Source organism: Lolium perenne, chromosome 2 (genome assembly GCF_019359855.2).
Source record: "Lolium perenne isolate Kyuss_39 chromosome 2, Kyuss_2.0, whole genome shotgun sequence".
Classification (NCBI taxonomy): Eukaryota; Viridiplantae; Streptophyta; class Magnoliopsida; order Poales; family Poaceae; genus Lolium; species Lolium perenne.
The window spans coordinates 250,178,911-250,203,736 of record NC_067245.2 but is presented as its reverse complement, the minus strand read 5'-3'; the positions used below and the strand labels follow the sequence as shown (position 1 = coordinate 250,203,736).

General features: G+C 44.7%; 3 protein-coding genes and 1 non-coding gene across 6 annotated transcripts; all 4 read left to right on the top strand.

Moving 5' to 3' along the window:
* Positions 1-534: 534 nt before the first annotated feature.
* On the top strand, positions 535-2,972 carry LOC127335567 (uncharacterized). Of its 2 annotated transcripts, none has more exons than XM_051362277.2 (6): positions 535-661; positions 755-921; positions 1,177-1,263; positions 1,359-1,490; positions 1,574-2,576; positions 2,673-2,972. In XM_051362277.2, exons 1-6 carry the CDS (start codon positions 569-571, stop codon positions 2,700-2,702), a joined length of 1,512 nt encoding a protein of 503 aa, XP_051218237.1. In that variant the 5' UTR covers positions 535-568; the 3' UTR covers positions 2,703-2,972. The 2 variants fall into 2 exon arrangements, with proteins under 2 accessions (XP_051218237.1, XP_051218236.1); XM_051362276.2 differs by having other exon boundaries at positions 2,668-2,972.
* A 7,784-nt stretch (positions 2,973-10,756) lies between these two features.
* Positions 10,757-16,960, top strand: LOC127335566 (uncharacterized). Of its 2 annotated transcripts, XM_051362272.2 has the most exons (10): positions 10,757-10,903; positions 12,369-13,639; positions 13,953-14,535; positions 14,667-14,777; positions 14,909-14,995; positions 15,383-15,490; positions 15,949-16,001; positions 16,315-16,414; positions 16,506-16,604; positions 16,688-16,960. In XM_051362272.2, the coding sequence occupies exons 2-10, from the start codon at positions 12,456-12,458 to the stop codon at positions 16,754-16,756; spliced, it is 2,394 nt and encodes a 797-aa protein (XP_051218232.1). In that variant the 5' UTR covers positions 10,757-10,903; positions 12,369-12,455; the 3' UTR covers positions 16,757-16,960. The 2 variants fall into 2 exon arrangements, with proteins under 2 accessions (XP_051218232.1, XP_051218234.1); XM_051362274.2 differs by lacking the exon at positions 14,667-14,777.
* A 794-nt stretch (positions 16,961-17,754) lies between these two features.
* TRNAG-GCC (transfer RNA glycine (anticodon GCC)) lies at positions 17,755-17,825 on the top strand. Its single transcript has one exon. It is a non-coding gene; the product is annotated as a tRNA-Gly (tRNA).
* Positions 17,826-20,002: 2,177 nt separating this feature from the next.
* LOC127335565 (probable inositol transporter 2) lies at positions 20,003-23,948 on the top strand. The gene is made up of 7 exons (XM_051362271.2): positions 20,003-20,377; positions 21,219-21,374; positions 21,559-21,629; positions 21,738-22,073; positions 22,174-22,281; positions 22,477-23,079; positions 23,178-23,948. The coding sequence occupies exons 2-7, from the start codon at positions 21,242-21,244 to the stop codon at positions 23,670-23,672; spliced, it is 1,746 nt and encodes a 581-aa protein (XP_051218231.1). The 5' UTR covers positions 20,003-20,377; positions 21,219-21,241; the 3' UTR covers positions 23,673-23,948.
* Positions 23,949-24,826: the final 878 nt, after the last annotated feature.

Genomic DNA, 24,826 nt, shown 5'->3' with positions numbered 1-24,826 from the left:
GGCTCTTCGTGTTGCTTAACCACTGCTCGCCGGTGGGTTTTGGTAGGCAACACCATGTCGCCCCAAGCGGAGCGGACAAGGAGTTCTAGACTAAACCGGTTCCATGTGTTAAAGTCTACCGATGGCAACCGAAAAATACCACTCCGTATGTGACTCCTTTTTGCGTGTGAATCCAAATCAATCTAGGAGGCCCTCGCAGAAAAAGCAAATCCCTCTAGTCTAGGTAGAAGTAAATGATTTGATTCAAATTTGGAATCACCGGTCAAACAGCCACTAGACCCTACTGGCCGCGCCGCGCCGCGCCGCGCTGGAGATCCACCATTGGCCCGTTCAAACTTGCGAACAAACAAACCAGCACAAACGTCAGGCCCCACCAACCGAGATGAACGCCTTGATCATCAGTGCGGCTGGCCCACCACCGAGCCGCGCCATTCACGCCAACAACAACGGTCAGATTCCCCACGAACCCAAATACCCACCGCAAAAATTCCCCACAAAATTCAAACCGAGGCAGTCCTCCATTAAAAAAAAGCTCCACCCAAATTGAACACCCCGCATCTCCGCCGCCATGGGCTGCTTCCGCGCCTGCTTCGGCGGCGGCGGCGACCGCCGGAAGTCGCGGGGGCGGTCGCCGGCCAGGCTCCCGCCGCGCCCGGACCATGTGAGTTTCCCGATCTCGGGGTCCTGTGCTAGGCAGGGCGCCTTGGTTTGCGGCGGGTTTCCTGATCCTGATCGGTTGGGTTTTGCCTCGCAGGTCGCTTCGGTCGGCAAGGTCTCGCCGCCAGCAGATGTGGTGGTGAAGGAGGCGGCGCCGCCATCGCCAGCTGCGAGGGCTTTGGCGAAGCCACCGCCTCCGGTGCTGCTCGTGGAGGCCGCGGCGGAGGAGGCGGTCACTGGCGCGAGCCCCGGAACGGAGCAGAGGTGCGTGTAACCCCCATTGCGTGCCGCGCCTTTGCATGTTCCCTCCCGTGCTTGAATGTTTACGCTGTGCAATTATGTGATTTGAGCGTGCGTTCGCATGATACGCTCGAGACACGACTGGCTAGGAGCGAATTGCAGCTCTGCTGTTTGCTAAAATGCCACACAGAAGCATCATCATATTAGAATTGATGATCGATGCGAGGGCTTTTGCGCAACAGATGTTAACTGCACTTCTTCTTGTTGGTTTGTTTGCAGTAAGTCGAGTGAGCAGGAAACTTTGACACCGCCATCGGATGTTGAGGAGGAGGTGGTCACTGGTGCAAGCCCTGGAAGAGAGCTGAGGTGCGTGTACTCTTCATCCGATCGCCACTAGGCGTCTTTGCGCGTTTCCAGATCCTTCCCGTAACCTGTGTTTCTTGCTGGTTGCTTCTTTGCAGGCAGTGGAGTGAGAGCAAGGGATCGCCTGTGCGCTCTTTGCCGCAGGAGAAGACAGCCACACCACCACTCTCCCCAGTGAGATGTTCCCCCGTGGCAGCACCAGTGGTTTCAGCTCCCGATACGGAATTGAGGTAAATGGCTTGTCCTCTCCGTGTGAATCATGATGCAGACTAAGTGCCTGCCCTGTTAATATGCCACCTTTCTTGGTTTGCAGGGATGGTAGTGAAGAGGATAGTCGCAGCGGTGGCAAGAAGAAGGTAACATTCGACATGAATGTCACAACATACGAAGATACATCGCTACCACCTGATGAAGAAGGGGAACTTTCAGAGCCTGTTAAGTGCGTGGAAGATGAAGACGCAGAACAGACGCAGAAGAGTGTTGTGCTCCCAGAGAATCATCGGTATGGGAATTGCACAGACAGTGAAGACGACGAAGATGAGTACGCTGAGGATGGCAACTATGGTGATGACAGTGAAGCGGAGGAGGATTTCGTGGACTGCAAGATTGACTTGGTGGATGAGGAGGAAGTGCGAGTTGTAGAGAACACGGAGGAGTCTCATGAGTCTCTATTCTCACTGCCAATGTCTAATGATTGTCAGAATGGCCAAGAAGTCAGCAGCCCTGTACCCAAGAGCAGTGTTACCCCTGCACAGGAAGAAAGCCCGTTAATCCATGGGAACAATCACCGTGATAGGAGCCAGTACGTCCGTCCCGTACTGAACCCAGTTCAGAATCTGTCACAGTGGAAGGAAGTTAAGGCCCAAGCAGGACCAGTTAAAAAGTTGTACAAGGAGAATGTGAACTCGGTGCCAGATGCTGGTGCAAACCTTAGTTGTAAGGTTGCAAAGCAGTCAAAGATGGGCCCTAGCAACTCTGGCAAGGGAGAAGTTTCTGTAGATGCAAGCCTCTCTACGTGGTTGGTTTCTTCAGATAACTCAACAGTTGACAAGGCCCAAAGTAAATCCCCCCGCTCCGTTTCCTCCGTATGCAGAGAAGAAAGGCCTGTCCTGGGTGCTTTGACTGTTGATGACCTTAAGCAATCATCAGCTACGCCATCTCCACGTAGGTCTCCAAGCCATAACCGTGAAGAGGTGCCGATCTTGGGTACGGTGGGAAGTTACTGGAGTAGCACAAAACAGGGTAATGAGTACTGTTCTTCAAGGTCCGATTCAGGAAGTACTGGAATCCCCAATACAACCAGCAAATACAGAGAGGTGCACTAAACATGCCCATTGCAACCGTGCATTTCTTTTGTTTTTTTAGTGTTATGAAGTGATATGCTTATCCCTTAATGATTTCTTGCAGGATAGAAGGGTGAATTGGCACTCGACTCCCTTTAATGTCAGGCTGGATAAAGCTCTGAAGAAATCTTCTGCATGAGTTTTGGCGCTGCTGCTAAAGATTTTAGTACTTATGTGTTGAGTTCCCTCCCACCTGTAAGAAATACGCGTGGTGTGCATTACCAATACGCGTGGTTTGTCCCACTTTGTGTAGCAAAAGTCTTGTAGATTCAGGGCTGTGTCCAATTGAACTTTATGTATATTGAAGGGAAGATGTCTGTTCCCTTGTGCCGGATATAGAAGGGCCACAAAATTGGCCTGTTTGCATGAGTGCCTATGTGCATTGCAAAATTTGAGGAAGATAATTTGATTATTGCTCATCTTTTCATGTTCCACGCTTTTTTAATTTGCAGCCCACTTTATTTTCCTATAACGGCAGGGCTTCAACGGTGATGATGTGAAGGGCCTATCCAAAGGTGAAAATGCTGGCACCACCTCGATTTGTCAGGACGTTGAGTACAGTACATAGGTAGTTCTGGCTGCTTGACAGTTAAGATTAGCATAAGCACATGTGATTCTCGTATTTATCTTTAATGTGCTACTTTCACTGTACAAATGCACTATGCTCTTCGTGGAAATTTTGCATGTCTTTTCTTGACACGTTGTTGCGGGAAATGTTTGATTAAAGGAGTACCCTTACTAACAAAAAAATACATAATTGAACAACATTTAGACTGAAGCTGAGAAAAGGCATGTTTAGTAAATGTATGAAACATAAATAAAAATATTTAGTCTTATATGTTTTGATAGGCAGAAGTTGGTATCTCAATACTGCAGAACAGTGAAGGTACTTGAAAAAAACAGCAATGGTGTGACAAATCATATGCTTGTGTCCAATTAAACACCCCCATATAAGCAATTCAATAATGAGCAGATCACACTACACCATCGTACGAAAGGAACGGTTGGGACCACAGACAGAGAAAACCTCAGATGGAAGAAGCTAGGATATGTGTACTGAAAAAATAAGATATCAAATTTTTGGACGAAGGATGTCCTCATCTGGACTCTTCAATCTGTCAATCGTTGCTGACTTGTTGAGTATCCAAGTTCTGGGAAAACTGAAAGGTCACAAATAAAGTAATCTGGATTAATTAGTTGTGTGTTTGGAAGGATGCATATGCATTTCGGACATGAATCAATCAAGCTATTATGTAGCTTAAGTGCTTGACCGCAGTCCCTTGTACACATCAAAAGATCTTTTTACAGCCTATTGTGTTTTATCTGCTTCTGCCTTTTCCTCCCTAATATGCAAGAGGAAAAAACAGCAGCTATGCTCAAATTAAATAATACAATCTGAATGGAATATTGTTTTCATATCAGAGTTACTATTTTGTAGATTAATAGGCAAGAATTGATGCTTATGACCAGCTAAGACAGTTGTTTATTAGATTCATGACCAAGCATCAATTCAGATTCCTCTTTTTCATGCATATTCAAATCAAATATTCATTAAATTAATTTTGTCCAAGAGAAATAACAACTGAAATCTTTTGGTGGTACCTTGTACATCTGAATCGAGGAAATGTGAAGAAAACAAAGAAGGGATGAATGTAGCTCTAGTGGCTTGTCAGGCCATGGAAATGAGGATTCAGTCAGCAGTTCTAAATGACTTTCTTACATAACTGATACAAAAAAGAAAGACATCGAACTACTTCTGTTTGAACCTTGTCTGCTGGCTAAATGAGAATGCGTGTGTTTAGTAGCAGCAAATCTCTGTACTTCCACTTGGACTGGGTGTCTTCTTTGCATTGAAGTTAGAATTCGGCACAGAATATAATAAATAAAAATGCAACTCGAAACCCAACTACATCAGACGATGAGAGCTCAGGATTGTATTTGTACATCACAATAAACATACCTGACCTGGAATCCCAATTTGAAAGCTAGATTGAAATCAACAACGGGATATAAAGATAAAGAACTCCAATCATCTGACCGTATGCATGGCAGGACACTCACCAGAAGCAGAACCCATGATGAATCTACGGCAGAACGCGAGAGGGTGAAGCCAAAGACAATATCCTGGTAGGCGAGACACACACTGCTTGCCTGCGTATGAATCGATTGTTGCAGCCTCCATCTTCAAGGGAGGCCTGCTGCAGGGCACCAAAAAACGAAATTAGACGAAGAGAAGGGAGGAAATCAGTTCATTTTTCATGAACACATGATCAAAGTTCGAGGGATCTTTATATGGGGTGGAATGATAAGAGGAAGAGGAGGGGATCGGGAAGGAAATGAACACGCGATCTAAATGCGCGCGAGTTAATTGGAATGAGGAGAGGAAGGGTTGGACGGGGAGATTCAATTCTTCGGTAGGGAGACAAAGGGGCATTTATTTGTTGGTGGATCAGGAAGGGGAATAGGCAGGTCCTGCTGCCTGCTGGGCTGCAGTTACAATATGGAAAATTAACTCCAATTAGTGGAATATAAAATAGTGGCAGGTTTGCTTACGTGGGAGACTGGATGATGTGGCGCGCTAGGATTGCTCAAGGTTGATTGATGAGGTGGATAGGTTGCATGTGAAGAGAAATGGGATCACCTATTAAGAATACTAGATGATACCCCGCGCGTTGCTGCGGAATATATAGATATATACTATCAATAAAAAACTATATAAATAAAAGTAACATTGACATTATGTCAAGAATATAAGATTTTAACAGAATATTTATGTAGTACCTTGTCGTATACGGCCTGAGAGTTTGAAAAAAATAATGGTACTATTGACTCAATGTTTCAAATTGAGACATTTCAGTGAATACATAAATTTATTTTAGATAGAACACTGAGGACTAAATATCTAGCTTTGGCTATTGCATTCAGGGAGAGGCGGAGTTCAAGTTGTCGTCCCGGAAAAAAATAATCAAGCTCCTGCTTGAAGATCTTCGATTGATTCTTGGCAGACTCCTATTTCCTAAATAAAGAAAAAATAATATTGTTACATGTAGCTAGTCCATAACATCGGTGGTCATCAAGTAGCAGACCTAAAACAAAGCAGGGGATTGTTGCAAGTTGATAGAAAATAAAAGACTGCTAGAAAACGTCGATATATCTTCAATTCAAGAAAATGGCATACGAATGATCAAAATTCTTGATCAACAAATCAGCTTGAGATATAGTCCGTATTTATGATCGGGCATTTTTCCAATGCCTCCAGGGAAGGAGCATCACATGCATCAGGCATGAATGAATCTGAAAGTAGAAAGACAAAAAAATCAAATAATTGATCACCCTGCACTTCAGGCTTACCCGACCTGAAACAGAAATACTTGTCGCTTACCTGAATCTTGCTACTCCGAGCTTTACCTCTAAAATAATATTTACTCTGAATATTTATGTTCATACCAAGACATGAGGCTGCAGCACTGATATGTGAAATCAGATAGCATAGTTTGACTCCATCCGCAGAAGACCAACCAAAAAACTTGCATCGTATAGATGACATATACGGAGCAATACAATCATTCACTCATCTATTAACACTTTTAAGAGCCCATGGAAGAGATATAGTACTAATTAACAATCATGAAAGATAATCTCACGGTAATATAAAAAAATAGTTGATGAGGATTAAGAATGGAAGAAGCAAGAAAAACCTAGTATAGTTTGCAGACTGAAACATGAGCGAGAAAAAAGACCAGCAAGATGCAAAACAATCTTCATGGCGTGTGTAATTAGGAAATTCAATCAGGGATTATATAGAAAAGGTTTAGTTTCCTGATCATGCGGAGCGATACCAGAGACGACGTGAGACAGAGGTCATCCACAAAAACCTGGAGGCGCCACGGCATCATGATCGGGAGGTTGGGTCGATGCCTCCTGCTAAAACCATGGGGCAGACAGGAGTCGATTTGATTCCTCGGCTCCAGCACGTTAATATTTTGGGGGTGAAACCTGAGGAAACCTCAAGAGCATGTGTGTGGAGACCCAACCATGGCGATCTTGCGCAGATGCTTAAAAGGAGATGAATCCATCAGTTACTTTATTTGTTCGGTGGAGAATATTAAGAGGCAAAAGTAAATGCATTAATAGTATTGGCAATATAGTGGAGGAGATGAACCATGAGGGGATTAATTTGCAACGGAACATTGAAATCAATCGGTGGTGGAGGAGCATACAAAGGGGCCACACTGACCGTTTCTGCTTGGAAGATCAACAGTAATGGGCTAGTATGGGCTTTGTGTATGTGGGAAAATAGAAAATAATTGGTGACGTGGTCTCACAAAATTTGTTGGCAAGACTGCTGAGGTGGCAGTCTAGGATTGCTTGTAGATACATGATGAGATGGATACCTTGCATGCGCAGGAAAATGGGATCACCTATTAAGAATAGAAAGATATAAAGATACCGCTTAGTTCATGATCATTAGTGGACTTCCATGTCCCCTCATTGATCTCATTTTTCAGGCTACACGGATCGTTTAAAAAAATCTTAAAGTGTCATTTTCGGTTCTTTATTTTATGGATTCAGCCTATGCAATTTTCTGTTTGTTGTCAAATCATTTCACCTCACATGGCTCACGATGATTTGACCAGATTATAGCTTTTCTCTCTTTCACTTCATTTTCAGAAACATTATGATTGCTCCTCATCCGAGTGTCCGGTGGTGGCAGTATCTCTCGTCTTTAGATTTGCCTACTAATCATTGATCAACTAGTGGTTGTACCCATTTATTGATTTGTAGAATCTTAAGGTAAAATTGTGTACTAGTACAAAAAATCTATATGACATTTATTTTTCTAGTTCTACCTATGATACCACTATAATATTCCTCATCATTAATTATAGTGACAAGTCCGCTTTTGGGAATGCATGATACTATATCTATGACAATGTTCGGGTTTCTTGTTCCTCTCTTTTGATTTTCGGAAATGGGTGTGAATGCCTACTGGTTCCGGAAACTAGGTGTGTGCCGGCTGGTAGCATTCAAATTATACATAGTTACCGGATAAAATTTTACATGTTTGTTTGTTTGTCATATCAATGATCTACATGTTCAGAGAGTAGTATATGATTTAGTTTAGACACGTAAAAGATGATATTATCATTATGCAAGGCTTACATGGGTTATAGAGACCAAATTTTTACATGGCAAACAAATTTTTCTAAAGTGGTGACCAAGTGACTATAATTTGGCAACTAGGTAACAATTTTATTACTAAAACATATCAACGTGAGATCTAGTTTCGAAGATCTCCTTGCGGAAAAGTTAATTGCGGATAGGGATTTGGTGCAAATGAGCACCAGTGCTCCCTCCACTTTCAGATTTTTAAAAATTTCAAAACCTCACACTTCTATTTCTTCAAAAATTATGACGTTAAATATGTAGATACATATGTACAGAAGGAGTCTACGCAATAAAAGTCCGAGTAAAAAATACTTTAAATTTTGAGAAATACAAAATATACAAATTTCTGATAAAAAGATATACTATTTTAATACTATTGTACTATCATTTACTGTCACAAATTTGTCTTTTTTACATTTTCCAAAATACCACATATTTTTTAATGGGAATTTTTTTGCATATACCCATTATCTATCTATATATTTAACACCGTAATTTTTAGAAACATAGAAGTGTGAGATTTTAAAATTTTAAAAAATCTAAAATTGGAGGGACCACTGGTCCCATGTGCCAAAGATACTTTCTGGTTAATTGCCCTATATAGCACAGTTAAGTTTTGAAACACTATAATGCTACACTAACTCTCCCTGATAAATAAAGAGATGTAATTAGAGCATCTCCAGTCGCATCCCCCAAATCTCCGCCAGATTGAACGTTTGGGGGACGTGTTTTGTTCGTGCAGCGTTTGGAAGACGTCGCTTCCCAGTCGCGTCCCCAAACGCCGCCCCAAACTTTTTAAAGGGTTTTTTGAAAACACAACCATTATCAAATATATCATACAAATTAATATGTTTACGGAGATTTTTTTTAAATTAAAATACAACAAACAATAAAACAACTAAACACATGTAATAAATATGGCTAGATCAAGGTGCCGCGGAATTTGTTGATAATCCTTTGATCCTCCATAAATGCTCAACAAGATCAATTTGAAGTTGATCATGAACATTGTTGTCACGGATCTCTGCGTGCATGGCGAGAAAATCAGCAAAATATGCAGGCAACTCATGATCAACCTCCGCAAGAGGACCCTGACACTCATAGGGACCAACATGTGTCCTGGCATGATTCTTGCGGTCATCCTCGATGATCATGTTGTGCATGATCACACAAATCTGCATCACCTCCCACAGTTGGTCGTGAGACTAGCTTAGAGCAGGGTACCGGACAATTGCAAATTGAGCTTGAAGCACACCAAATGCCCGCTCGACATCCTTCCTACAACCCTCCTGTCGCGTAGCAAGTGGGCATTCTTCAGACCTGATGGATTCGATATGGTTTTGACAAAAGTGGCCCATTTTGAATATATACCATCAGCTAGATAATAACATTTGGTATATTGGTTGCCATTGATTTCATAGTTGCATGGTGGAGCATGCCCTTCCATTAGTCTGCTGAACACCGGAGATTGCTGCAACACGTTGATGTCATGGTGTGATCCCGCCATGCCAAAGAAAGAATGCCAAATCCACATGTCATAATCTGCCACAGCTTCAAGCACCACACTGCAATATCCATGATGTCCTTTGTATATACCTTGCCAAGCAAACAGGCACTTCTTCCATGACCAGTGCATGCAATCGATGCTTCCAAGCATTCCGGAGAATCCTCTAGCAACATTTTGTGCCATGATCCTTGCAGTCTCTTCCTCAGTTGGCCCTCTCAAGTAGTATTTGCCAAACTTTCCCACCACAGCTCGACAAAACTTGTACATGCACTCAATGACGGTAGACTCACTCATGCGAAAGTAGTCGTCATGTGTATCGGCAGGTATCCTCATGGCGGCGGTGCGCTTCTGAATCGACGAGAACCCAATAACGCCTACAGCGTCGTGCTTGAGCTTGAAGTAGGGGTCGAACTCTCGAACGCCGTGGAGGATATTCATGAACAAACCCTTGCTTATCCTGTACCGCAGCCGAAAATTGTCGGCATGTGTGGCGTCATCTGCGAAGTAGTCGTTGTGCAGCATGGTATGTCCCTCCATCCTCTGCCGGGGCTTCGACTTCTTTCTCCCCGGCCTTGATCCTCCGCGGCGCGGCCTCTTCCTCTTCTCCGCCTCGGCGTCAAGCATGTCCTGGAGGGACGCGATGGTCAGCAAATGCACCCGGAGGTCGTCATCGAAGGCTTGCTCGTCCTCCAGCAGTAGGGCAAGCATCTCGTTGTCGCTATCCATGTCTGAGCAAAATCAATGGTTAAAATTGCGCCGCGACAGACGAGGCAACGAACAGCGGCCAATCGCGCCTACCTGGCAAGTCGTCGAGCACCTTCTGTGCGCGGAGGTGGGGCGGATTTGACGCCGCGTTCTGTGACGTGCCGGCGAAGCGGCGGCGGCGGAACGACCGACGAGAGTGCCATCCGCGACGATGGTGCCGACTCTCAGAAAAGACCAGCCGTCGAAACGGCCGACAAATCCAGCGGCGACGAAGGGGTGGGAGGTGCGGGAGGGAGGAGCGACGAGAAAAAAAGTGCGAACCAACGGTTTATGGAAATAGTCCCGACATGTGAGAGCCCGCCTCGCTTTTCGTTGTGTCCGGCGTGCCCAGAGCGTCCCCTGTGGGACAGGAACGGACTCGGGCCGCCGGACACTGTATCGGGGCGTCGGACAAAAAACGATTTTAGGGGACACGGCTGGAAACGTTTTTGTTTTTAAATCCGACACGGCCCAAATCATTTTGGTGGACGGTTTGGAGGACGGCTGCTGGAAGATGCTCATAGCCCCAAAAGTAAAGAAACGAAAACCAGCAATAGTGGTCCGTCTTCAAATCAAACAAACCAAACGTGGCCTCGATCCAGATTCAAATTCGATCTGCACTCCTTTTCTTCCGCTACCCCCTCTCCCGAGTCCTCACTCCTCGCGCACGTACACCGCCCCAATCCGCCCCAATCCGCCCCAGCGCCGCCGCCGCCGCCGCCCTACACCTCTCCTCCGTGGCTCCCAATCCGCCGCCGCGCCCCGCCCCGCCCCTCCCATCCGCCAAACCCCTCCGCCGTTCACGCGCGCCGTCGCCGCCACCGCCGTTCCCGTTCAACCTCGCCGCGTCCCCGCCTTCTCAACCGATTTGGTTTCCGAGGTATGGCAATTTTCTTCACCGACGATTAGTTAAACCCCACTCGCCTCGACAAATTTCGGGCGCACCATCTAGATCCGTGCGGAACCCCATTTTTTGCCGTTAGTTTATTATCTTTGTTGGATTCAAATCTAACTGAGCCTCCTGACAATCCGCCCCTGGTGGTAGGTCACGCGGCCCTGTTTCCTTATACGTATCTAATCCGTAGCTCTTCATTTATATCCAGATCATGTTTGTACTGGTTTAATTGTCTCAAGTAAGCCACTCCACTCGTAGCAAATAGGAAGTAGTTACACCTCAAATTCGGGGGGAGTTGCTAGATGCTTGATATGCTCAGTGGTCAATGCCGATTTGCCTTCATGTGAACTAATGATCTTATCTGATAATGATTGATTACTCTGAAGATATTTTTTTAAGAAGGCATTTAACTGATTCTGCCATCCGTTTCTTACTCCCATGTTCTTTCTTTGGCAATATATTTCGTAGGATCTTATGTGTCTTTTTTTTTTTGGTAAATCAAACACGATATGTTGGAACTGTTGAATCCAATACAACGGTTATTGATCCCCATCTCCACATACACACTCAGTTAATTCCTTCCCCATCACCGCAAACTAGATCCTGACCGCCAGCTTTCAGCCATCACAGAGACGCAGAGAGATACCTTCCTCCCCCAAAAAGGTCGAGATCGTGCTCTGAACCTGACGCCGACGGCGAACCTCACGGACGCCGCATCCGATCTGAGAGGCGCGCCTCCCCCTCGTCGGAATCTGACCTCCCCACCACCCCGCACCTTTCCTCACTTGTCTTGTACCCAAGCCCCGATCCGTCCCACCCAGTGCGGCTATGAAATCTCCGCCGCAGCCGTGCCGAAGTGCTGCCTCCGCGCCGTAGCTTAGCGCCACCACTGACGCTTCGCACCCTAAACCCTCTCCGCCTCTCGCGCGCGTCGCCGCTCCCGTTCCAACCTCATCACCATCACGATCTTGGATATTCGTTTATGAGGTATGAGCTTTTAGTAATACAAGTGAACGCCCGGCACAACGTGTTCTACTGGTGACCACTGGCTGTCCATTGCTGCAGTGATAGCTACTGGCCTCCCTGCACGTTCTCCCTTATCTTTGGCAATATCATTTTTTTCTTGATGCATCTGTGCCATTCTCCTCCCCTTCTCAGTAATCTTCCTCCAGTAACCTACCAGCTGCCAAACCATCAGTCATTGCCAGGGACACACACCACTCTGCCTTCACCATGAATTAGTTTCCCTTTTCTCATGTTTTCTTGACATGCTGTAGATGTTCGTCCTAGATCAAAGTACTTATTTGAGGAAAAATAGATCAAAGTATTAACCTAGTTTTTTTTTTTTGCCTTCATTGATCTAATTATTACTTTTCTTGATGTTAATGTTCTTTTGATCAGGATATGAGGTAGTTATGCCCCTTTTGTAATATTTTTCTGCATGTTACAGAGAGGTTGGATAAATTTTTGATCGTATTGACATGCAAAGGTGAAGGGGGAATTCATCTGCAACTGCAATAACTTGTGGTGGGATAACATGGTTGACATGAACTCTGATCACATTTTTGAGGTTCCTGACACTCCTGACCGAATACAGCAGCCAACATGCCCTGTATCTAGCTCAGCTGCTACGAGAGGTATTACAGCAGTCAACATTTTTGAGGTTCCTGACACTCCTGACCGAGTGCAGCTGTCAAGATACCCTGTATCGAGCTCAGCTGCTACGAGAGGCATTACAAGGATGCCTGGAGATCCTTCACCAAACCGCATAATGAAATTTAAGATCAAGAATTATTCCTCCAACCAGGGTCATTCAAGTAGAGGGAGCGGAACTGGTGAACTGCGTGCACCCTTAGCAACCGGGGATTTGTTTAAACAAGCTGAAGTGGCACGGTTGTTGCCAGAAGCAAAACAATCCCCACCAAAATTAGATAGGGCTACTGGAAAATCTGTTGCGAATGGCTATGGGGCTCGCACTCTTAGTTTGGGTCAGAGCAGCAGCATTTCAAACAACATGATATCGGGCGCTGGAGTAAGCGGCAATAGCTGCCAAATCAGAGAAGGGAAGTTTAGTCATCGAGATGCAAGCCGCCGGAACATGGACTTTCTTGGTGTGGGATCAAGTCTTCCTACTATGCCAGTGGGAAAACCACAGAACAGAACAAAAAGTAGCACCTCTAGTGGGCTGAAGGAAGCAGTAGGTACTGATGATTTTTCACGATCGAGTTCCAGTGGGGACAAAAGGGAAGCGGTCAATTTCAAGGGTACAACAGGGCTCTCAAGTCTTACACCATGTGATGTTCCTAATAAACATGTGGGACAAAGAAAGTGGGTGCGGAATGGTTTTATTTCTCCCTCTAACATAGTCCAAAGAAGTCTAAAAGCTGATGAAAAGCAGGAAATGTGCTCTACAAGTGGAGTCTTACACTGGCCAGATCCTCGGGCTGATGTTTCCCATGAAGGAAATATAATTGATCTTACTGATTCACCAACAGTAACAAGGAAAGGAAACACAGCAACTGATCGGTTGATCTCTGTAAACAATATGCGAACAGATGCGTCCGAAAAGATCAGAATGACCAGAGCTGTGGGGAGTCTAGTTCCACAGGGTGCAAATCAAGCAAGCAGCAGTCATTGTTCTGAAGGTTTTAACAACAAAGGCAAAGAAACTATCCATGATCTCATGCACACCGAACGGTCTGGAGAGGATAATACAATGAGGTGTGCCCTATTTCTTTGTTCATACATGTGTCATTCATTTCATGGTTTAATTATGAGTTACTAACATGAGTAGAAGTGTAGTCGAATTCCTTTTCTCCAGACATTGCAATAGCGGCATCCTGAATGTTAGTGAGTATCTCAATGTAGTTATTTGAAACAAAACTGAATTTTATAGGTGTCGAAAAAGTGAATCTACTTTGTTCAGTAAAGTACCACCCCTAAAATGAAAATGTGCATGATTCATTTGTCATACTATTAGAATTTAAGATATCTATCTCATATCATTAAGCTTATTAAACCTCCTTTGTTACAGGGTTTGTCCAAGAGCTGTAGTAGATTCTTCTGCTGTAAACGGCGATATTTCTGGCATAAGTTCTCAGCAAGGTTGGCGAAGAACACATAATCACACTAGTAAGTTATCCAGGTCATTATTGGATACGATGACCACTAGTTGTGGAATAGAATCTGGATCTTCTGGGCCATCTAATCATGGTCATGAAACTGCAGTAGGAGACAGCAATAACTCATTTAGTGCAGCAACAACTACACGGTCAACAAGTAGGACTACAAAGATCAGTAAAGGAAAGAGGAAACTCACCTCAAGTTCCTATTATCCTGGTGATAGCTCTAGTTCTCTTCATGAACATAGTGGTTCATGTCTTGCATCTTCAGACATGACAGCTGGCAGAAATCATACCACAGTTTGTCACGATACTCCTGTAATAGATATTGATGACCTATATTCCCCTGAAGTTAGACCTCATTTGAGGGGCAACCATCATGGAACCTCGATTGGTCCTAACATAAGTGCACAGTTGGAGGCTGATGAAATGTTGGCTCGGCAACTTCAGGAGCAGCTTTACAATGAAACACCACGTGTTGCTCCTAGAGAAGATGTAATTCCTGATCATCTCTTTCCCCCTCCGTGTCTTCATGTTTGTGCGCGTGCACGCTTGGTGCATTCTCTTGACGTCGTGAAGGCGCTAGTATTTCTTCAACATTGTAACTTTCTTTTTTCATAAAGCAGATTGATGCAATCGTTGCAATGTCACTTCAACATGAAGAAGATGCAGTGCGGACATCCAGACACGTTAGGAGGTTTCAAAATGAAACACCACGTGTTGCTCCTAGAGAAGATGTAATTCCTGATCATCACTTCCCCCCTCCGTGTGTTCATGTTTGTGCGCGTGCATGCTCAGTGCATTCTCTTGACGTCGTGAAGGCGCTACTAGTTCTTCAACAACGTAACTTTGTTTTTTCATAAAGCAGATTGATGCAATCATGGCAATGTCACTTCAACATGAAGAAGATGCAGTGCGGACATCCAGACCCGCAAGGAGGTTTCAAAATGATACTGTAAGAGCACCTGCCTCATTGATTTTTCCCTTTTTGTAAGTTAGTTCATATCTTTATTTGAAGTCACCATGTCTTTCTCGTTTTGATGTATGTTTGCCCCAACCCTAGGCCTTGTTAGCTTGCTAGCAATTAAACAATATCTCAATTGCTGAAACTTAAGTTATAGGGATATGTGCCCATAAAAATCCGAACGGTACTGGTAGGAATTTGGTAGTTTGCTTAATATTAAATGGGAGTTCATGCTATACATAAAACGATAAACAAACTTGTTTTTTAAGATTATTTTCATGTAAAGTGAATTATTTGTTATGACTAGCACGATGACTAGTACAATGGCTGCTTTGAGACTGACATGTTTTATCTTGTTGTCCTTTTTTTTTGGTTAAGAGAGCTGCAAGAGCATCCCGCTCGAGTGCTGCTCAGCGTGCGATCAGGGCTAGATATGAGACGGCAATTTCTGATATGCGGAATGCGGCTCCAATAACTTTGGGACTGGTATTGCTTTCACTCTTGACCTTGTAGTTCTTTTACGTGTAAATGTTTTCTCTTCTCAAAAGGAAGATCTTTACTTTTAAAAGATAAGACTGACATTTTTTTTTTTGCTTTCATGTCATTTGTGTTTAACTCAATCTCACTACTTAAGATGTTGTAAAATATACCGAACGGCATGCGATAAAGTTAGATAGTGTGTTTCTACTTTTTATTCTTTTATCTATGGCTATGTCCTCCTATAACCAACAGAACATTCCTTTTGGGGTGAAAACATTTTGGCATTGACTTCACCGGATGAGATGTATATCTAACTTACAGTTGAACTCTATGATATACGCTTTGAAGTTTGAACTTTCATGATTTACCAAATTGGTTGCATTTAATCTTTGAGTTTACAGTTTGCGATTGCCTGAATTGATTCTACAGAATTATTAACACAGCTTCTGATCTCAATTTTTCAGAGGGCTATGATTCCCGGATATCCTGGATTGCGTATTCAACCTAATATTGATTTGTAAGTGCCAAATCATGTTGTACTTCCAGTGCCTGAATCTAGTACCTGAGTATCTTGAGAGCTCGGAACAACTTACATGTTGTGATTCAGTTAGCTATTTGCTGACTGGAATTTACATGTAACATTGCGTTACATTAGTTTAGCAGCTTCATTGATTGTGTAGCTTTATGTGAGTTCTCTACATGTGACTAGCAGTAGTGCTAGTGCACATTGTGGATAGGGACATAGGGTGACAGGCAACTTGATTCAGTTTGCTGAGCAAATAAGTTTCTATCAATGTTGAACATATTTACTAAAGGAGTTTCTGTTGCAGAAATGATTACGACGCGTTACTTGCATTAGATGAGAATAACCACCAGCACACTGGTGCTTCAGAAAGTCAGATCAATAACTTGCCACAGTCGGTATTTCAGGTAAATCTATTCAGCTTAGTATTCACAAAGTGGTATCTGTTCTTGTTAGTCGCTTAGAAGTCCTGACTAGTCATTTTTTTTCATTGGACAGTCAGCTAGCACTGAAGAGCCTTGCGCAGTATGCCTTGAGAATCCCTCTGTCGGAGATACCATCCGCACTTTGCCATGCTTTCATAAGTTCCATAAAGATGTATGCACTCTTACCGTTAGGTGCCATAACCCTTGATATGTGCAGAGCTGCATTTCTGACATGAAATTGCTTCCACCTTGCAGTGCATCGACGAATGGCTGAGAAGGAAGAAACTCTGCCCAGTTTGCAAGTGCGGGATTACAAGAAGTTAGCCAATGCCAATTTTCGTGCATCCGCAATCTGTCAGCTGCTTGTGTGGTTGCATTTTTCCGTCAGTAGTGATACAGATCGGAGGCTGCACTTGGCTGCATCATGTGCCAATGCCCCGATGTGCCTTTGTTCGCACAAATCATACTTAATAATCAATATTTAGCATGTTTACTGCAGTAATTTGTATATACATGTTTCTTTTTTCATTTGTTGCTAAAGCTTTATCAACTGGCATAAACTTTCAAGTGATATGTTGTCATAATGTCATTCAAGATTTACTGATAACGGGCAGCCTATCACAGCGTGGAAGTTACTATTATCACTGAAGAATTTTCGCTCTTCGTGGGCAAGGCTTGACTGCCAGAAGGGCTGCAACTTGGATTCAACTTTATTTACTTTCCGTCTGAAAGTTCCGCCGTGCACTCGTACTGCTGGAACATGTGTTGGTTTTTTAGGTTGGAAGTAAGAAGTTTAGGGTTTGGGTTAAAATACGGGTGGACATGGTAGAAATTCAGCGGTGTATGAGTTGGCAAGTCAGGAGAATTTTATTCAGTACCAGAGTAAGATAGAAAACCTATGTTTTGAACTTATCAAACCTTGGATTTTTAAGTTCCCAGAATTACATGTGTGCAATTAGAACATGGTTAGAAAGCCACCCTTGTAAAGTTGTAATACTCTTAAAAAAAATCTGTCTGCAAAATTCATAAATGGTATACGGTTTTTTTTTTGCTACGATTCTGGAAACTTTCGTGGAGTTATGTAAAGTGATTATGGATGAGGAAATCCACTTTGGCTCCACATAACTTAAATTATACTACGAGTAATATTTGGAGAAAGGGAGCCTAGAGGCTCATGGAATTTTTCGAAGATAACTTGAATTATAATACGGGTAATTATATATTTGCTATAAACTGAAAAATATGACATACTCACAGATCTGAAAATCTTATGTAAGCTAATCCAGTAACAAATAAAATGTTTTCTGCAATTTAAACAAAAAGCACCAGTGGTCTAGTGGTAGAATAGTACCCTGCCACGGTACAGACCCGGGTTCGATTCCCGGCTGGTGCATCGCAACCTTTGTTTTGTGCTTGATTAAGTGATTAAACTTTTTTTGCTTGATCTTTGTGATTGGGGATAATCGGCAATATTTTTGATTGGTCCTAGAACTCTTCCGTGCTAAATGGAAGGGGTAGAAGAGAAGATGGCTTGAGACCATTTATAATGGTCTTATTTTAGCGATGTTAATCTAGGATAATCACATACAATACCTAAGATAAGACAGTTTTTATCTACCACTGTACATGGTAACATATCTAGTGCTACCACCCCTTTAGGTGCTACCGTGCTACCGTACAAAAAAAACGTATTTTATACGTGTCAAAAAATTGTACAAAAAATTGTGAGTGCTCATGAAGCATGTCCCTACAACATCCCAGAATTTTATATCCAAAATCGACATGGACACTGAGAAACAAAAAAAGAGAAAATCAGCATGAATAGTGCTACCTAGTGTCACAAAAAGAGGTAGCACTATTCATGCTGATTTTCTCTTTTTTTGTTTCTCAGTGTTCATGTCGATTTTGGATATGAAATTCTGGGATGTTGTAGGGACATGCTTCATGAGCACTCACAATTTTTTGTATAATTTTTTGACACGTATAAAATACGTTTTTTTTGTACGGTAGCATGGTAGCACCTAAAGGGATGGTAGCACTAGATATGTTCTCTACTGTACATACCTTGAGAGACTGGCCATGAATTAGCATCACGGTTGTACGCTAGAGCAGTTAGCCCTACAAGGTGGACACGGACCCGTGTTGTTGTATGGTAGGCTGAATTTGGACAAAGTTTCTTGGCACAATAAGTAAAAAATATTGCATAATCCTTGATTGGAGAACACATTAGAGCCTAATCGATTCTAATAGTTTTATGGAAACTTTGGAACATGACATCTATGCGGTGTTTGATCTGTAGAATTTTACCCTGCAAGATTTGTTTTCTTAGAAATTACAATGAACATTCATGAAAAATTTACATCGACTCAAAACCCTCGTTGGATATAATGCTCTGGCTTTTACCTAACAATGCTTTTTTTTTTATGTTTTTGTAGTGAAGCACACTTTTGGTCCATAAACTCAAGACGAATGAACACTCGTCCATGAGTTAGACGCTTGGCACCACAAACTCGCTCAAGCCGTACACTTTAATCCAAACATAGTTCGAACAAGGGAGGATTTCACATGGTGTCCACATGTGCTAGGAAATATACTTGGGCATTCTTCGGGGCCAGGCCAGGCTTCGGACTAGGCCTAACAAAGCCTCACGCCAAAAACCTAGGCCCAGGCCCGGCACGACCATTGGGCCTAACTTTCAGGCCCAAGCCTGGCCCATCACTACAAAGCCCATCGGGCCTCGGGCCGGGCCGCTTCCCTATTTCACACATTTTTCAGGCCCAAGCCCAGCCCGGTCCAACCATCGGGCCTAAATCTTTGGCCCAGGCCTGACCCACAGACATGCACGGGCTGGCCGAAGCCTAGAAAATTCGGGCCAAGCCGGACCGAGCCGTTCGGACCGAGCTTCCCATGGCCAGGTATACTAGGAAGGACCAAACCTAACTAGGGTGTGTTTTTTTTTGGTTGCAAAAGGGACGTCACACGTCCTGTGGCACGGTCCATGTTCAAATGTTCGTCCATTGTTCTCACTACCACTTGGAGCTTTGTCCCCCACCTCTAATTCTTCGCCGTGCTGCTCATGTTCGTGCCCATAGACTATCTGTGCATCGCGGTTTGCGGAAATGGTAACACCGTTGAACCCTCAAGTGACTTATCGCACTAAGGATCCCACTCGCCTGCACCGGTGGGCCGCGATCATCTTCCCAGCCGAGCCCGATCATCGCGATGTGTTTTTACACTATGCTCCCCCTCCCCCTCCCTCTTGGAACCCTTTTTTTTTATCACCAAAGTGCATCACTATAGAGATTTGTGGCGCTAAGCCTGCATTTTCCGAGTTAGTGGACAAAATTATTCATTCACCGCTAGTTTATGTGCCAATGGTGTGTTTCACCCTAAATTTCATGCAAATTCCATCGCACAATATCCAAGTGGATATGAAAATACAACAATCTTTCTCATCACAGCGTTTTTGAAATCCTGCAAACTAAAAATGCCTTTTGTCACGGCGGGTACACCGGATATTTCCCCACGCTTGTTCCCCACGAACCATTCCGAGCGACTGCATCCCCGGAGTAGAGGACCGACTGCAACCGCCAAGCAACAAGATGCACACCATCGGAGTGTGACTGGTGCCGGATCACCACGCACGCCTCCACGCCGACATTCGCTCTCCACCCTCCCCTGATCCGTCTCCTGCTCCGACCTTCCTACACCTATCCAAGCTCCACTGGATCCTACCAATGCGGCTATAAAACCTCTCCTGACTCTACCACCGCCGCGCCTCCATAACTGATTTGCCGTGCCGTAGCTCTGCCTCTCCCGTGCGCACAAACCCCTCCGCCGCACTCTGACGCGCATCGCCCTTCCATTTCTGCCTCGTCGCTAAACCGGCGCCGATCGGCCCTGCTGCCTCTGCCACCTCCGCGACATTTGAAATTGGTTATTGAGGTATGAGCACATCCAGTGATGGATCTGTTTCTTTCGAGGTAGTTTGAGCAGATAAGTCGAGGAAAACATCGAGTGATCAGTTAGTTAAACCCCACTGACCTTCACAACACCACCCAGAATGTGGATCCTCACAGTCTTGTTGCGAGACTGGCATGGGATTTGGGCGGAGGTGAAGATTCTTGGTTTATCAATTGTCTTTAGTAGATCGAGATATGTTCTTCATGGCAGCGTATATATGATCAAATGGTTTTGGACCTTGTGTTGGGAGGAATGTTATGTGTGTTCTCTACATTGGTCTGTATCTAGGGAGTAACAGGATTTGGCCTGTAAATATTCTGAAACGCTAGCATTAGGCGGCTATCCCTCATTTACTGTTTTTTTTTTACTTGTGCACATGGATGCTAGCAGTGTTGGCTGTGTTTTTTTTGTTATTCCCCGATAATGAAAATGGATCCCCATTTGGGTTGCTTGGGAAAAAAATCTTCTCTAATATTAGAGACAAGTACTAATATGATTCTGAGGGAGTAGTATTGTTAACGGGTGTGTACCCTGGATGTCCTAGAATTTTGTACTGTCCCATATGTGTCCAAACTCCTTTTCAGTCTGCGCTCACTGCTGTTGATCTTTAAAATTCGCCTTCGATTACAAAAAAAATCTGAGATTTTCTAAAAATACGTTTCAAAGAATAATCTAGTTAAGTTCTTAAAAGTTTCAACGTTCCAACATACACAAAACCATATAAATTTATCCCATAACCCGTACTTCCTATTCTCTATGCTGATAAAGGTGAATTTCTTTTTTATTTCGTGACCATGCTCTTCTGATTCTGAACATACTTCAGGTGCCCAAAGGCCCTTGAATGCAATGGAAGGGGGTGCAACTGTAGCCGATAAGGCTGAGTTCAAAGAGTGTTTACGCCTGACTTGGAGCCAGCCATTTATTCTTCGACTTGTTTTCTCTGCTGGCATCGGCGGTCTTCTCTTCGGATATGATACAGGTATGAAGTAGATATTGGTACATGTCACGAAATACAGGCACCACTGGTCTCTATTTTACTGCTGAAAGAACCATGATGATGCTTTTGGTTTCTTCTATATACGCTTAACTAAAATCTGGGATGAAATTTGGATGGAAAATTTATCCCATTGTTAAGTTGTTAACATACACATTTTTTTTGCTAGGTGTCATATCTGGAGCACTTCTGTTCATTCGAGATGACTTTATTGCGTTGGAGAAGAACACTACTCTACGAGTACGTGACTATTTTCATGGATTCTGCAATCTGGTTCAACTTCAGTTTCTGCAATTCTTCAGAACATTACTCATGTAGCTATAACATCTGATCTGATTCGCAATGCAGGAAACAATAGTGAGTATGGCTGTAGCTGGAGCTATTGTCGGAGCCGGACTTGGTGGTTGGATGAATGACAAGTTTGGGAGGAGGCCTTCCCTCATCATCGCCGATATCCTGTTCCTTGCAGGTGCCGCGATCATGGCCTTTGCCCCGAACCCAGCTGTTATTATCGTCGGTAGGGTCTTTGTTGGTCTTGGAGTTGGAATGGCTTCCATGACAGCGCCATTGTACATCTCTGAAGCCTCCCCGGCTAGGATAAGAGGTGCGCTGGTGAGCACAAATGGCCTTCTTATCACTGGAGGGCAGTTCATGGCATACCTTATTAATCTGGCCTTCACCAAGGTACTAGCTAAGAACAGTCTCTGAACTTTCGTCATTTGATAGATAATCAGATAATTTTTCCAAATTGTGGCAATGATGTTATCTCCGCAACTTCTATCAGGTTCCGGGAACCTGGAGGTGGATGCTTGGCATTGCAGGAGTCCCTGCTCTTCTTCAGTTAGTACTAATGTTAACACTTCCAGAATCACCAAGATGGTTATACAGGCAGGTTGGTATCTCTGCAGAGATCGATGTAGCACTAGTTCTTTCATATGCAAGAATATTTATCTGTGAGATTACTGGCGAAACACCATTGCACGATAGTACAATATTGTGGCGAAATGTTTGCAAAAACTTCAAATGTTGACAGTATATAAGTCTTTCAAAAGAAATGTGCTCAAAACTTGTGCTTGGTTACCAACAGGGTAGGAAAGAGGAAACTGCAGCGATCCTCCGGAAGATTTACCCTGCCAATGAGGTGGAACAAGAGATCGAATCCCTGCGTAAATCAATTGACGACGAGATACTCCTGGAGGGGTCCATAGGCGAGCAGGGCATGCTTGGCAAGCTGAAGAAGGCATTTGGAAGCAAGGTTGTCCGTCGTGGTCTCATGGCCGGCATCATCGTCCAGGTCGCCCAGCAGTTCGTCGGCATCAACACCGTCATGTACTATAGCCCGACGATCGTCCAGCTGGCGGGCTTCGCCTCCAACGACACGGCCATGGCCCTCTCCCTCATCACCTCGGGGCTCAACGCCATCGGCTCGATCGTGAGCATGTTCTTCGTGGACAGGGCCGGCCGGCGGCGCCTGATGCTCCTCAGCCTGGTTGGCATCGTCGGGTGGCTCGCCGTGCTCGGCGGCACGTTCCTTGGGGCGGCGCACAATGCACCGCCCGTCAGCGAGCTGGAGATGCAGCCGTTCGCCAACCAGATGTGCCCGGAGTACAAGCCGAGCGTCCACTGGAGCTGCATGGACTGCCTCAAGGCCGAGTCGACGTGCGGGTTCTGTGCTCACCAAGGAGATACGGTAAACCCCATCCATCCCGTTCGGTCTTCTCGGTAAAACTGATTTCAATCTCTTGTCGCAATTTCTCATGGTCTGCAAACCTTTCGGCGCGCATGCAGCTTCTTCCCGGCGCGTGCCTGGCGCTGAGCAACGAGACGAAAGGGGTGTGCCACGCCGACCACCGCGAGTTCTACTCGGAGGGGTGCCCCAACAAGTTCGGGTGGCTGGCGCTGCTCGCGCTGGGCGCGTACATCGTCTCCTACTCGCCCGGCATGGGCACCGTGCCATGGATCGTCAACTCGGAGATCTACCCGCTGCGGTTCAGGGGCGTCTGCGGTGGCATCGCTGCCGTGGCGAACTGGGTGTCCAACCTCATTGTGACGCAGACGTTCCTGACCCTGACCAAGGCGCTGGGCACGTCGGCCACCTTCTTCCTCTTCTGCGGCGTCTCGTTCCTGGCCCTCGTCGTGGTGTTCTTCACCGTGCCGGAGACCAAGGGCCTGCAGTTCGAGGAGGTGGAGAAGATGCTCGGTAGCAAGGACTACAAGCCTTGGAAGAGGTACCGCCCCGAGGCGCCGCTCAAGGGGCGCGAAATCGGCCTCGTTATACCGTAATCTGCACATCTATTTGAGTTCTTTGGTTACGAGTAGGAATAATCTCGTAGCACGTAGAGACCTCCGTTGCCGATATATATATTTTCCAAGAAGGAAACGGAAGCGTTTAGTCATTTCTAGTCATTTGTTGATATATATTAGCACAGCTTTCCTCTTGTGTTTTAGAACATGTAATCAATCTTTATTTCAGTGTTGGAGTGATAGGAAGCTCTAGCACTATTACATCGGAGCTGTTCAAAAATCAGAGCATTCAATTATATTGGGTTTCAAGTGGTCTCTGGTCAAGTATATTGCTATATTCACACGCACCGAGTGAAGTGTGTTGCTTCATTTCCTTCCAGCGGGCCAATTTCATTCCCCCCTGGTTTCCCTCGCGTCGCCCCCTCTAGGTGACCGGGGGAGAGAAACCCTAGCTCCAGCCACTAACACCTCCTCCCCACCTCTCCCCCTTCCCGTTGCCCTAGAGGCTACCGCTGGAAAGGCCATGCAGTGCCAGTGAAGGGGGCGACGGGGTGTTGCGGTTTTGGCCAGTATGGAGGAAGGCTCATGCATTGGATTCATCGCTCCGTTGCCGGCGGTGCTGGCTCCCTTCTCCGTGGAGGCATCTCGGTCCCCCAACCCTCCACACTGTTCTTTTCCTCGACCACCACCGTCGTCATTGGCTCCCTCGTCATTAGGTTCCTGCACCCCCTGCGGATGCTCCGCTTGGATCCGGTCGTGGGTGTCGATTCCGCTGCTCCCCGGGTGATGTCTGCAAGTGCACATGACGTATGTATCTAGTTTCGAAATAGAAGTATTGAACCATGGTTGAGCTATTGGCCATGGTCTTTATGCCTCTTGTTGTAGTTTTACCAAGATCCTGGATCACAAGAAAAAGTTAAAAATGATTGTAGGTGTTTGTGTTGTCAGAAAAGTAATATTAAAAGAAAACGAGTGGAGAGCACTATCACAAAGTAAATGATGTAATAATAATAAACCTGGAATAGGGCCAAAAGCGTTCTCAGGGAGTTCATGATTTAGTACTAGCATTAATAGAATATGATTAGGATATAGCATGTCTTAGTTGTATGCGTGTGCACAGGAGGAGCCCCACATATATAGATGCATTCCAAAAGCATCTATCGCCGCACCTCTCATAATCAAAACTAGTCCTC